The sequence below is a fragment of the Magnolia sinica genome, chromosome 18 (genome assembly GCF_029962835.1).
Source record: "Magnolia sinica isolate HGM2019 chromosome 18, MsV1, whole genome shotgun sequence".
Lineage (NCBI taxonomy): Eukaryota > Viridiplantae > Streptophyta > Magnoliopsida > Magnoliales > Magnoliaceae > Magnolia > Magnolia sinica.
This window is the reverse complement of record NC_080590.1, coordinates 66,993,750-67,009,342: the sequence shown is the minus strand read 5'-3', so window position 1 is coordinate 67,009,342 and position 15,593 is coordinate 66,993,750. Positions and strand designations below refer to the sequence as shown.

At 39.6% G+C, this 15,593-nt stretch overlaps 1 protein-coding gene across 1 annotated transcript in view; it reads right to left on the bottom strand.

Annotated features, from left to right (window-relative positions):
• Positions 1–2,681: 2,681 nt before the first annotated feature.
• LOC131234003 (rhamnogalacturonan I rhamnosyltransferase 1-like) overlaps positions 2,682–15,593 on the bottom strand; it is a 29,262-nt gene continuing 16,350 nt past the window's right edge. Inside the window, exons 2-8 of the mRNA XM_058230947.1 lie at positions 11,952–12,019; positions 10,694–10,782; positions 10,437–10,599; positions 9,392–9,681; positions 7,469–7,673; positions 5,117–5,274; positions 2,682–3,253 (exon numbers count right to left, since the gene is read on the bottom strand). Of these exons, the coding sequence (XP_058086930.1) occupies positions 2,986–3,253; positions 5,117–5,274; positions 7,469–7,673; positions 9,392–9,681; positions 10,437–10,599; positions 10,694–10,782; positions 11,952–12,019 (1,241 nt within the window). The 3' untranslated portion in view covers positions 2,682–2,985. The remainder of the gene's footprint in view (positions 3,254–5,116; positions 5,275–7,468; positions 7,674–9,391; positions 9,682–10,436; positions 10,600–10,693; positions 10,783–11,951; positions 12,020–15,593) is intronic.

The following is a 15,593-nucleotide window of genomic DNA, read 5'->3' as shown; positions in this document are numbered from 1 at the left end:
GCTTGGCTAGATTGGGGCTTCACTCTCTTTCTCTCATTCTCACTCTCCTTGGTGGAGGGACGAGGTGGCTAGATGACCAAAGGATTAAGGGATGAATATGCTTCTAAATAGATGAGGATTCTTGGATGATTATTAGATACTTTGAAATGGGAGAGGAGGGGGCTATTTATAGCCCCCAAACTCGATTTTCCTATAATTTTGGGTGATCCTAGGGTTGAAAAGGGTATTAATGGTATGGATTTAAGGTTTCCATGTGGCAAAATCTCGTGGCTTGGATTGAGTGGTAAAAGAGTAAATGTGTATTTGGAAAGGGGCATCGGAGTAAATACACATTGGCCACACACTTGGGGTTGTAAAAGGGAGATTCTACATGCTTGAACAGTGCTTGCCCTGAGAGGTGTTCCACGTGGCTAACGGCTCCTAGGGAGCCACTAGTGCCACACACGACCCCTTATATCGGCAGGCTACCTCCCCCACTCGTGTAGAGGCTTTGTTGTAAAAGATGTTGTATTGTTGTTGTGTATTATACTCCGGTTGAGCTTGGTCTAGGCCTAATTATTGGATTGGGCTTAATTAGATGAGTTGACTGAGTTAATAGACTAGGTAGGCTAACCGGATGAGTTGACTCAGTGAGTTAACCCGGTGAGTCAACTCGTCGAGTTGACTCAATGCTCTAGGGTTTAGGGTCCTGGGGTTTAGGACTAGATCGATTGGGTTGAGTCGAGTCAAGCTTAGGGTTTGGATTATGACTCCTAGAGTTTAGCCCTCCAAGGTAGGGTTTAAGATTGGGTTTTTAGTTGATCATCCATCGGTTCAATCTTTAATCTACTTATCAACAGGTGGGTAATATTTGAGCTAGGGTTCGCTTGGCCTTTATAACAACGATGATGTTGATGATTATATGATGAATGATACTTGAACAAGATTCTCTTGGCGTTTATGGCAAAGATGATGTGATGCAGTTTCATCTAAAATCATTCTTAGGGTACCAATGCGCAAGGATCCATAAGTAGGAATGCGCAAGACAAGAATATTGAAGGAGCGCAGTCCAATGGTACCGGTGCCATCATAAAGCTTACGGTGGTACTAGACAGAGTCCACGTGATGATGGCATGCACTTTCACCTTCCAAACCATCATATGGGTGCTTCCCCAAAACTTGCAGACGGGTTGGAATCTTTGAACGCACCACTGGACCCTGCATATGACAAGTACCAATACCAACGGAGTGCGGGTTTAAAGCAGGAGTCGTACGTACGCCCTGCCCTGTTTGGTAGACAGACACCTATAAAAATGGGTTCATCTTAATTAAATTAAGAGTACCTATGTAATGAAGATCTGGATCTCTGACACATGCTTACTGTAATTAACATGAACTCATCATCATGTATTAAAGATGAACATCTCTAAATCTATGTATTGTGACCTACCCAATGAGGAACAGTGGGGATCTCACCGGCGTCTCTCTAAGTTTCTAATGTGAGAAGCTCTTTTTTATCTTTTTTTGTGCTCAAACTCTTGTGAGTCTCTACCACTGAGACAATAAGTGAGGACCCCCATACACAGAATACACTTGATACAAAGTAACTGTCCAAAATTAATGGTCCCACTTTTTGTTTCATGAACCAAAAAGTAATCTTATTTGGATTACCTGTTGGATTGGTGGACATCCAGTGGACGGTTTAAATTGAAAAATATCCAATGGTTCTATTTCAACTCGTGTCCACGAATCAAAGGCCAAGACTATTCAACCAATCCTCTTTGAGGATTGTGACTTAGGTACCATGGTTTCCACAATTTTGCCAGTTTAATATGAGTTAATGCAGTCACGCCAACAATTTCTGAGTGCTTGCAAATCAAAGCCCTGCATTTTTTTTTCTTTTTTTTTTTCTTTTTTTCTTTTAATGGGTTCTCAGCAACCTGACTGCTGGTTAGGTTTGTATGCAAGGGCATTTTGGTTATTACGATTATGGAAGGAATTTTCATCCGTGCAAAAGTTCTAATGCAATAACCTAAATTTGCTTTTATGTAGAGAGAAGAGTATAAATATATACACGGGGAGAAATGCTCGATAGGTTGGACAATATATTGCCGCCGTCCACCCAGAAAACTTTCAAATGAGCCGTTTAAGCCTTCGTTTGGTACAGTTAAGTGGCTATCTCCAATGGATGAATACGGTAGATCATCAGTCTCTCCAGGATCTATAGGTCCTAGAAAAACACCATCGCCAACTGGAATAGATGAAAGTAGGAAAACGGCGCTTTGGTTAAGACTCGCAATTTGCAAATTCAGGTTTTTTTTTTTCAAGATCTTCCATCTCCTGATTAGTTATTATTAGCTCTCTCTCTCTCTCTCTCTCTCTCTCTCTCTCTCTCTATATATATATATATATATATATATTGGTAATTGTTAGTTGCATTAACCTATCGAGCAGGGTTGGCCCACAATGAGAACAGATGCCCCCAAAATCAGGGCAATCCAACTATTAGGTGGACACATGCCATAGAAAATGTTGGACAACCACATAAACCAGCAAATTCACATGGGGCCCACCTTGAAATGTTGGATGTCGGATGCATAATCACTAGGGGGTCCAATTTTCATAGGGTACGAGCCTGCTGGACAGGTTGAATATAATCTTTATATGTATCATCTTTGTTACAAGTCCTAGTAGTCAAGACATTGCAAGCTACAATGCTTGGATTGAAGTGACCCAATTAAATGATTTTCCTGAATCTCAAGTTAGTAAAACAGATTTACAACAAATACCCCGATGGAGCCATCTCAAACCCAACAAACAAATAAAGATATTAACAAAGAAATGGAGGGCAAAGCAACAAGCAACTCAAGAGAGCTATAAAAATACCATTGAATCAGGCATTTGGCGGACACGCTTGTGTGCGTATGATTGCTCTCATGGGCTTCGAGAGGTCCAATTCATCCAACTCCCAACCTTAGGTAGGAGCACCATTTTCGACAGCTTGCCTCATAGGATGAAACTCGTATTATGGGACCTGACAAGGCATTCTGTTGGTTCACACAGGCATTCATGAGGATTTGCATAGAAATAATCTTCCTCTTTGGGCCTATCCGTGATAACTCTCCTGTGAGATGGCTGCCCCGTCCTATTCTTGTGTGCCTCTTGGACAGCAAAAGCAAACTCATCCCACGAAAGCATGTTATTCTGATGCAAATCAATCAGCTCCACAACTTTCCTTCGATCCAGCAAGATGGTTTTTCCAAAACCAAGATACCTGCAAGAAGATTGGACCTTGAGCTCTGCCAATAATAGTTCAAAAACTTTAAGACTTGACTCAATATCTAATCGGGTTGGGTCAACTCGAAGACTTGAGCAAGTCTTTAGTTAACTTGATATTTTAATAACTAAGAAGTATTAAGATTGCATGGAATATTTAATGTATTTGGAAACACTTACTACATAAAATGCCAATATCTAAAAAAAAAAATGTATCACATAGCTAACTGGTAGTGCCCCTTGGAATATCAGCCAATATTATTGATATTGCATGTCATCAATACGAAATTGGTGGCGAATCACAAAAGAATGTCTAGATTTTTGTACATCGGCGATAAGATCGCAAAATATCAGTGATATCATGATATCGATTTTTTTTAGAAGTTCTTTACAACGTATCGATGTTTTTTTAATAAGTTCTTTACAATGTATCGACGATATTGACAAATATCGTTGATACCTCACAGGGAACGCACATTGCCCTTCCCAAAAAGATCAAAAACCGATTTTTTTTCCCCCATTTTTCTTCATATTTATCTCTTCTAATCTCTTAGTGAGTGGATTTTAGTCCATCCTCTGCTTGGAATTAGGAGAAATACCCACATTCGAAATCTGAATCAAGATTTTCTTGCATTTGGGGTCGTTTCTCATCCAGTGAGTAATTTTTTGTATTGATCCTTTTTTCTAAATCATATAAAATGAGTGTGAAATCATAAGAAATCATTGCTTCTTCATGTTTTGCATGGAAAATCAAGGATTTCAACCTTCAATTTCAAGATACAAGTGTAGGTGGCCCAATTTAGGAAAAATTGGGAAATTTTCAAAATTTTCCCAATTTCTCCCAAATTGTTTGCAATGTTGCACTCCAAACATGAAATCAAGCATGTATGAGGCCCAATCTACTAATTTGTTTTTTTTTTCAAATTTCAGAAAATAAAATTTATTTTTATTAAAAATTATTAAAATATTTTTTTTTCCAAAATTTCCCTTTGACCAACTGTTAAATGAGAATAATTTCGAAGTATTTAGAAGTATTTGATGAAATGATCATCACATACACTCTAATTTCAAAATTCGAGTGTAGGTGGCCCAATTAGGGAAAATTAGGAAAAAATCAAAATTTCCCCAATTTCTTGCAATGTTGCACTCCAAACATGAAATCAAGCATGTATGAAGCCTGATCTACCGATTTATTAACTTCTTTCAAATTTCAGAAAATAAAAATTATTTTTAATTAAAAATTTTAAAATATATATATATATATATATATATATATATATATATATATATATTAAAATATTGGTTATGTTTTCATACATTTATAAATGAATTGGTTGTGTTTTCATACATGTCTCCATACATTTATAAATGTTATGCATTCAATTTTAATATAGTTGCGTTAGTTCAGTTAAACAGCACATAGCTTACGACCCTATACAATGGAAACCTACTACGTGCACTTCTTTTTTGAGATGTTATGATTTTAAAGTGTGTATTAAGGTCTCTTTTAACAATCACTGGAGTTTTATTGAAAAATTCAACTATTTTCTCAATGTTTCCCAAAAAGTGCGATAAATTACCCGATACAAATGATATATCCCATACGATAACCGATACGTATCAGTATTCCAAGGGTGTGATACGTAACGTGATGCCGATATTTCGAACACTGAACTCAACTCAACAAGTCTTATCGAGTCTTGACCGAATCAAGCTTGTTGGTCGTCAACGAGTTTCCAAGAGAGTTGGCTCAAAATCTAGTCAAAGTTGACTCAGCCAAGTTTCGAGTTGAATCACTGAGTTTTAGAACTATGCTGCCACTGAAAAGAGTATTTGCCGGAGAGCACATAAAATATCAAACCTTCGGTGACCTTCAACAAGTTTTGCCATGTTTCCATCATAAGTCGGAATGAATATGTTGCTTGTAATTGAGACCATATAATCTAGAGCTGCCATCTGAGATGAGTGGTTCTGGAATTGATGCAGCTCCTCAGGATCTAGTAGGTTCTCCTTTTTTACCTAACATTGTAATTTGAGCACAATTCACAGTTAAAAACTGACCACCAAATGAAAAATCTGTAACAAGCTACAGGAGGCAGCAAAAAATAGCAGGTAAATTTCAATTAGAGATTTAATAAGCACACGGATGTATACTCAAGCTCATGTACATGCCACACATGTTCCAGCATGACACATTGTGCTAGATCCAATTAATCCATTAAGTCAGTCCGAACTTCTTCATGTTTCCACAAAAATAAATCTGGTCCACTCAGCATGTGGGCCCCAATATTGGAAACAGGTGGGGATGGGTTAGAAAACTTCAGACAAGTTTTTCAGAACTGTACATCTGTTTTGCAGACCGTGACCCACCTGGCCAGCGGATCAATCTGATTCTTGGACTGAGGCATCAATATAGTGATTCCTTTCTGATGGATGGATTGGATCTCGGACCTATCGTGCCATGCTGGCACATGTGTGGAGTATAAAAGAGCTTCATTGCACAAGCATGTGCGTTTAGCAAATCTCTTTCAATTAATTACCAACTATCCCACTTTATGCAGAATGAGCATTGTTCAGAACACTTTTATCAGGACACTTCTACCTTCTGGGTTTTTACTAACACTTGGGGACTCCTAGACGCGACACAGCACTTCAAAATTTGTACAGAATGTCTTGGTGATGTCATCATCAGAAAGTTCTGCATGTCAGACATTTTATGTGAGGTGTCCAAACATTTCTTCACAAAACTTTGCTTTCATCTTTCACAATTTTAATATGAATTTCTCTTTTCAAGTCAAAAGATGTCTCCCTCAAGCTTGCCTTCACTCTTGTTGTTGAAGAAACTATTCATAAGCACTTACTCTCACTCTCTAGCTTTTAGTTCATTTGCATTACAGGTACCATGGCCCGTATAACAACGCGCAAGCTTTGGTGTTCTTTTTACATTTCTGTTCTTTTGTTGGTTCTCTAATCTTTTAAACAAGTAATGTTCATACAAACTAACATTTTTTGGGTGATTATAAATGGTTTTCAATATTTTGTTAATCAATTACTTGTCAGTTTAGAGTGACTTTAGACTACTAGTAATTGGTTTTTATTCGGACTGTGAATATTCAATTCTATTTTTGTATTCTTTTTCTCATTTCCTTTATTCTACTGTTTTTGTCATTTGTAGTTTATCTTATTTTTATTTTTAAATAAATATTATTCGCCTGCATACAGAAGTGTCCATTTGCCTAGATTTTTGGAGTTTGCCATGCCAGACTTTCGCATTTGGCACCATGCCATGTATCCAGGTAACACCGTACCTCTTTACTTGACCAGTTAATCAATCAGCTGAAGACCAAGCACCATGTTCCCAAAACTAGTTGGGCAGTTCCTTCAAAAAATTGGCAGGCCAATGGACTAACCTGTGATTTTATAATAGTCCAATTACCATCTCCATCTAGGGCCTAAACCTTAACCGACCTCATGAAATATTGACCTAAACCACCTATCTTAGACATCAATTTCAATCAATACAAGTCACCAGATATATATTGTTTTAATTTCTCCCGTCTTTCATGTTTTTTTTTTTCCATTCTCAGTGGTTTTCCCCTTTCTTGTCTTCTTAATTTTTTTTCTTTTTCTTTTTCTCTCTTTTTCTTTTTGTTTCTTTTCTTTTTTGATTAGTAACAAAAAAGACTTTATTGAAGAAACCAACAAGGAACATATACTGATACACATGTTCACCAAATCCATCGAGGCAAAGGCTAAGAGTTCCCGTACAAAAAGATGAGTTATGGATTTCTTCCCTTGCTAGAGTGTCTGCTCTGAATATATTAACTTCTCAAGGGACCTGATGAAAACTGATATCCATGCTGCATCCTAAAATCATTTAAATCAAAGGTTGGATGGGAGCCTCCAAATTGCCATCAGCTCACTTTCACTCGAGGAGACGGGAAATAGGAATCCCACTGAGCTCATCTGAAGTATAACCCTCATTCACCAGGGATATCCCAATCGTTGCACAAGATGGCCAGGGTCAATGCTTTCTTAAATTTTTATTGGGCCCTACCTAGGAAATTGGAATGGCTATTTCCAAGTCAATTTGAAGATATTAAACAATGAACTAGACACAAACACAAATGATTTGGTTTTTCAGTCATCCAGAAATGGTTAGTGAGACATCAGGAAAAGAAAACACTGTTCCATTTGGCATTGAGGGACTCACAGTTCTAGGAAATGCAGCTCGTAATGCAGCAAGCCTCCTTTCACTGCCATATATCTCGCCAGAAGCAACATATATCTGAGTGTCCTTCTTGAAACCAAAAGCTTGTAAAATTAAAGCAGTCTCCTCCGGTGTAAGAGGACACAGACCTTGCAATCTCCTCTCTTCAGACACTATCTCTTTCTCTCTCCACCATGGATATGCATACCTTAATGGGTGCACCATGTAAAAAATATACTAAATAGATAAGAACATGTTGAACAATTCACAAAACGAACCAAAACCTCTCATCCAATAGTATTGATGCAGTTGATTTGGAAAAACTAAAACTGTGAGCCTGCAACTGATCTACCTGGAATGAAGGAAATCCCCGAACTTTCATATAGAAAACTATAAGCAAACATTTTCGACCTTGGTTCCATATATAAGTGCTCAAACCATAAAATCCGAAAAATGAGTGGCAAGAGGAACTTTCAGAACCACCTCCCCATTAAGGGGCGTGCTCCACTGGTACCGGTATCACCTTAACCTTTTTGTGGTACCAGCCATATGTGGCGCCCTTGATGTATTCACGGGATCCAAACCACCCGTCAGATGCATCACCTCAAAGAAAACCCAGCCCCCTGATACAAAACTCAGGCGGCCATAGCACATGGAAGTATGGAACATATTGATAGGGAACGTCCATTGTTGATGAATAGGGGCCTACCGTGTTTTATATAGAGAATCCAGGCCAGATGAAGGGTCATGACAAAACCAGGCTATTTTACGACTCAGGTGTGCCCCTGTAGAATTAAAGAGTGGACAGTCACTTCCAGCTTGTTCCCTATGTTGTAGCCCAATATTCAGTTTTCAGGCTGAGTATTGGGCGTTAGGGCTGTTTTGACATGATGCATCCGATGGATGGCTTGGATGGTGTGAATACATCACGTTAGCCCCACATCCGGCCGGTACTACGATACAGTTCCTGTGATAGCGGTATCACTGGAGCGCACCCCCTACAGTAAAATCTAAGCACATCTTATGCTATGAAACAGTGATATAGTTTTTCAGAATTTTTCTTTCTTTTTCTTTTCTTTGTTTTTTTTTTCAAAGATAAGGATTCAGTTATTCAGAAAAATTGCCACGACAGGCACACATGTTAGCATACATGGACATGGTAATCATGAGACAATCTAAGCCATATTCTTCATGAATTTCCAATACTAGCAGCCATTTGTTCTACGTCCAACAGTTCTATGAACTAATAATGTAATACTTAATTATCTTTAGAACTTACCATCTAATTGTGGAGGTATGACTGGAGTGGTACCGGTACCACTATAAGCTTATGATGGTGCCGGGAAGATTTGGGGCCCACATGGTGTATGTATCACATCCAACCCGCCCATCAAATGCATCCCCTCCGGTTAACCTCAGTGCCTGAAAATTGGCTTCATCCAAAACTCTGGTGAGCAATGAGCCACGGAACAGGGAACAATGTAGTAAATGACGTTCAACCTTGATTCTCATCTGGAACCTTAATTGCAGAAGAACCTGAATTTTGTCTTGAACCTTCATCCAGGGCAAATGAAGCTTCTGGATGGCTCGCATTCCGTATACACAACATTGTGGGCCCCTCACGCAAATCAAGGGTGGTTGTCCCCTCTTCACATTTCCCCTGTGCTGTGGCCCACTTGAGTTTCTGTTTGGGCTGAGTTTGGGGCCCTGGTGGTAACGTGAGATGTCATGAATATATCATGTGGGTCTCAGACTCTCAATTGTGGCACCGGTACCACTGGAGCACAACCCATTGTGGCAGTAGGTTTAAGGGTAGATTTTCACACAGTTGACATGTAGGCCGTGTCTGAAACCACTTGAGTGTCTAATCAAATAGACGAATCACAGTTATTCCGAGTCTACTTGTAAAAGCTATGAGCTACAAACCTCATCCTCTTGAGCTCCTCTGACTCCTCCAATGAACAGCCATGAGTGCAACCAGAGAAAGCCAACATGTCCATCTCATATCTCAAATGCAACGCCACAAATGATCCCTTCTCTTGAAGAATTCTAACCAATTTGTTTCCCAAAGCCTCTATTCGAGAGGTAAATTTTATTGCATGATAATTGACACGGCATCTAAGCCTCTGTAGCTCAGTTGGGAGACCATTGTTTGCTAGACGTGCATCCGTCTTGTTGAAGTGGATGACTTCGTATTTTTGAAAGAGGGGGAGAATCTGCAATAGAAAAAGAACTTCAGCTGACAGAACAAATGCCAGGAACAGTTGGAATTGGGCAGTAGCCACCAACTCCACAACATAGCAGAATAACTGGATTCATAGGGGGGTGGCAGGTGGCTTTTTGCCTGTACCAAATTCCCCCACCTCTTTAAGTATTCTTAAGCGAACCCTTAATATTCAAACCATGGTCGAATACACCCCCCAGCAGTATTCCATCACACGAGACTGACAGAAAGGAAAAGAAGTAACCATTAGCAACAGGCAGAAGGATCTATAGATTATTTCCAACATTATGGACGGATACACATGTTTCATTTACAACTTTGCCAACATGTGCATGTGTACAGCTTTAGATGTTGCACTAGCAAAGGGAGTAGGTACCAGGTGTAAAGATGTGCAAGACAGCTGGTAACAATTGTCATAAAAGGTGTAATGACCCATAAGCAAATACAAGGTCTGTTTTGGAATATTTTTTTAAATATGGTGATCAAAATGTATCATCCATTGACAGCAGGAATTTTTTGATACTAACATTTCAAAACATAGGGGTTTATTTAGGAATGCTTAAAAGGTAGGGGGTATTTGGGCATGGGCCAAAAGGAAGAGTTTATATGTCAAAATCCTTTTGTGTTTTTACACAGACTATTCACCAATTCATTGCTATTTCGGATAATCTAAAGACAACTACAAAGCCTTAGTAATCAATACTAATCAAGCGAGTAGAACTAGAAGGTAGTTCAGAGTCTTCAGACCTGTTGCAAGTAATACTTCTCATTGGACCAGCTCACCGGAGGCATCACAAGCAAGTCACTGATTGTCTTACGATTAAGGCGCTTTGGGAGCCTTTTAACAATGTGGACTTCATCTCTTAATGAATCTATGAAATGCCTTATATCAAAAATGTCGCCGAAAGTGCTGCCACAAAAGTCACTTGAGATGAGATTTTTTTTCCCAAACATTTAAGAAAATAAGCAAAAAAACATTTGAGTTGTAAAGACTAATGAAATACCTAGGATCAGCCCAAAATGATGTCTTATCAAGCTCTGGAACAACCAGTGTGAGGTTCAAAAAGCGTGCAACTGTTACCATGTCACAGATCTGAAATGACCAAACTAACAGAATCAGCACGACCAATGTGGAAGCAATGTTTGGAAAGTTTCTTTAAACTCAAGAGCTCAGCCATGTTTGACTCAGTTTGGCCAGGCCCTGAGTAATGCAATGGATGTGGAAGCAATATTTATAAATTCCGTGACAACCAGAACTCAGCAATTTGATTAAGTTTGACCACAAATACCAGCACAGCAAATGTGGAAGTAATGTTCAAAGGGATGGCCTCAAGTGGTACCCGGCAGATGCAGGCCCAAGTGACATGAACTCCATCCAACCCATCCATCAGATGAATCACCTCATTTTACCCCAAATAGCACCCTGAAGTCTGATCCAACACTTAAGTGGACCACAACACGGAATAATGTGAGAGGGGGCACCAGCCATTGATTTACAATAGGTAGGGCCCACCTGAATTTCAAAACAGCCTGACTTTCGACCTGACCCTTCATCCAGACCAGATGAATTGTCTGAATGGCCTGGGTTTCATATAATGTGAGAGGGGACACCAGACACCAGCCATTGATTTACAATAGGGCCCACCTGAATTTCAAAACAGCCTGACTTTCGACCTGACCCTTCATCCAGACCAGATGAATGGTCTGAATGGCCTGGGTTTCATATACACATCACAATGGGCCCTCCACTCAAATCAAGGGTGGACATTCCCTTACAACTTGCTCCCTGTGGTGTGGCCCACCTGATTCACGAAGCGGCCTGATTTTAGGGCCCCGTAGGTAACATGCACAGACGCACACAATGGACAGGATGGATTGTATGTATGCATCACGAGAGCCCCACATCTGCTGGTACCATTGGAGCACACCCCATGCTCAAAACTCATACATTCACTTGCAACTTAACCAACTCAACTTGGTCTGATCAGACTCCCCAGTACCGAGTTTGAACTCTGTTCATATAAAAGCAATGAGGATTTTTTTAATACAAAAATGGTTAGTTTTTGTAAAAATGGTTAGTTTTTGTGGACCCCAGTTAGTTGGGATAAGGCTAAGATGATAATGACGATATAAATGGTGAGTTCTTGTTGACTAATCCGAGTCAACACCTGAAATCAAAAGACCAATTTCAGAATTAAGTCCAAGTTTTTTAATATCATTGGAAGGAAAATTGTGAATAAAAGGCAAAACAAACCAACAGACCGCAGCACGCATTTGATTCAGGCCTCCATTGCAAGATACTTTAAGATAGCCATTGCTATTATAGACTCCTGCAACATGTTTGTGAAGCTGTTAGTTGATACAGAGTACAGAGCTTCAGTAAAACCTGCACAGTAAAATGTAGTTTTCCCATATAATGATAATGCAATCCTTTCATATAAGCAGACCTTTCATATAAGCACGCACGCACGCGCACACACACGTGTGTGTACATGTACATATACATACATAGCCAACCCCAACTAGTTGGGATAAGGCTTAGATGATGATGATGATGATGACGACGACGATATACAAACATGGGGTGGCAGAAGTGGGGGTCTACATGATGTGTTAAAGACATCCAAACCATCCATCAAATGTGCTAACTCCTGTTACAACAAGGGCTCAAATTTTTAAGCCCAAATGGAAAGTCAGGTGGGCCACAGAACAGGAGACAAGTTGAAAGTGAATGCCCACCATTGACTTGCATAGGAAGCCCACAATGTTGTGCATATAGAATCCAGGCCATCCAGACCCTTAATCTGCCATGGATGAAGGGTTAGGACAAAAATCAGGCTGTTCTAGAACTCAAGTGGACTCCAGTGAGAATCAAGGATAGGCATCCCCTCCACCTTGTTCCCCATGCTGTGGCCCACTAGAGTTTTGGATTATTCTGATTCTGAGGCTCTGGATGTAATCTGAGGCGACACATCTGATGGATGGGTTGGGTGTGTACCATGTGGGCCCCCCATCTACGCGGTACCACCGTAAGCTTACAGGTGGTATCTATAACACTAAAGCACACCTCTACATACATACACATGTATGTGTGTAATGATAAAACAGTCAGTAGGCAACAGTCATAAAGGTAATATTGCCACAGTAATCGATTCCATATTTCTTAAGTGGATTGTACATCAAGGCCATAATTGGACATACTTACGCCGCTGTTTAAGACTCAACGGAACTATTAAAGAAATAATTTCTAGTATATAAAATAACAAATTAGAAAATAAATGAAATATATAGGGTCCATACTGAATGGCATGTGAAATATTAGAACTGAAATAAAAACAGGAACTGAGACAAAATATTGCTCGGGCATTCATATACAACTCGCTGTTGAAGGGAACTGATATTTGCAGCATACTGTTTGATGGATACACCCTGCTTTTTCTAGTCATGATGAAACACATAGTACAACTTGGTGATATTCTATTACTGTCAAGGACTCAAAGCGACCTCCATGATAGAGACTGAAAGATTTACTCCTTTAAATTCTATCAATGGTGGTGAAAACAAATGCAGTAGTTGGTACAACAGGACACACTAGGGCGATTATTCATCACAATTTTTAAAATGGCAAAAACGCATCTACCATACGCGCACAGAATACCTAATCATCCAAATCAAGCGCTCCATTGTGGCTGGAGCATAGCCCAAAATGCTACCATTCAAAAGATCTTAACCATCTAATCCGTCTACTGAATTTGGATAGATGAACGACTTATATTAACCAGTCATCGATAGACATTGGATGGTTACCTTTGTCTGATCAGTGTGATTTTGGGGCTATGCTCCAATCACAAAGGACCTCCCAATTTGGATGGTCAAGACTACTATACCAAATGTATAGTGGATGAGTCACTGCCATTTTTTAAACAGTGGTGAACTATCACCTTAGTCCTGTCCAAAAATGATGCAAATGGCCACCTGACAAATCTTGCCAAAAACTGCCAATATTGATCTGTAAACTGTGTGCATTTTGAGATACACAGAAGCTTTAGCTGAGTTCAGTGTAACTCAGGACTGCTCACCCAGAATGTCAAGCCTGACTTCTTAGTTGGAAGGCTATCAGAAAAGTGAAGAGATTCTTAATGACGGATGCTCGCTCTAGAATTTCAATGGAAGCACGAGAAAATTTTGGAAGGATATTTGGTGGGTTGATGATCCTTCAAAATTGAGATTTTCCTAGGGTTATATAGGGTATGGCAGAGAGATGAGTTATAGAGGATGTTGGAAATGAAAGGGATGACATTCCAGGTGATTGTATGGATGTTAGGAAGAGGTCAGGGAGGTTCTCAATTAGGATTTCTATAGAGTGAGTCAAAATCAAAGGCAGTACGGTCTTTCCAGTAGTAGGTAATAGGCTTTGTCCAGGATCCATAACCACTAGGATTATTGCTCATGCTAACATTGCACGTTGTAAGTGCTAATGTTTTAAGCACATAAGTATGTTGTCAAATTTCGTAGACAAAATATATAGCGTATGGAACTTCAGCACACTTCAGCTCTCTTCAACATTTCAAGACTAGAAGATGACTCAACATCTTAAGATTAGAAGGCTTGGAAGGATTTCAAGAGAATAATCATTTGTAGGCCAACCTACAGGTAAAGATGAACTTAGGAATGACCCTAGGTTAAAGTACATCTTAGTGGTTTTCTAAGATTTAACTTATGGCATTTTTACATGAAAATTCAAAGGTGTTTGGCCAGCCCAACCCTTCCTTCGGCCAGCCCAACCATCTCGGGTCAGCCAAGATCAGCCTAGGTCAAGTTTTCAACAACAAATAAACTTTGAGTCTTATGGAACTTCGGCCAACCCGACCCTGCCATCAGCCGGCCGAACCAGCTCGGGTCAACCCGAGAGTGACCCAAGTCAAGTTTACAGCAATGCATATTTTTTATTTTCCGGAATCTTGGGCCAGCCGAATCCCATCTCCGGCCAGCCGAAGTTTGGCTCAAGCTAGCTTAAGTTTAGATCAAATCAAATCCCGCGAAATTTGATAGTCATGGGAACAATATCAAGGAACTCCGGCCAGCCGAAGGGATTCATAGGCTGACCGAAGATCCATATCTTTGGCTATAAATAGAGATCATTTCTCACTGTTTTAAAGAACGAAAAAAAAAATAGAAAACTTCTAGAAACAAAAGAGAAAAATCCTATTCTTTTTCAAGCTATTTACATTGTCAGTCTTATATTATTTTTGTAACTTATTTAATTATCTTCTCTAATAGTGATTAATTCAATTAGAGAGTGCCCGATACTCAACTTGAGACTAGAGGATTGAATCTGCAGCTTTTAGAATTTTATTCTTTGAAAAATCATATATCCATATATCCTTCTTGGTTGTGCATACATTGGTTCATCTTTATCTAAGAAAAAGGATAGCTACATCTATTGATGCCAAGGTGTTCTGTAACGGTAACGGTGGCCGTAACGGCCACCACTGTTACCTTTACGATACAGGTCGTAACGGCTGTTACAGCCCCCGTAACGGCCTTTACAGTCTCTTTTTTTATTGGAAAAAAAAAAACCCAAAAACCTGTATCTGCTCCGTAATGTTGATTAAAAAGTATGGAAAACCCGTATATTCCTCATAACAGACAATTACGGGATTGTTATGGCCTTTATCGGGGATGTAACGTGCCGTTAACGGCAATTATGGGTCATTTTTTTCCATAACGGCTGTTACAGCCGTTACAACCCCGTAACGTTTAATGGTTGCCACCGTTACCTTTACATAATGGCCTTTACGACCCCGTAACAGCCTTTACTGCACACCATGATTGATGCTTCAACTTCAAAGGCTTCATCGATATCTTCGCTTCGACTCATGTCTTCAAGAAGATAAGTTTTTA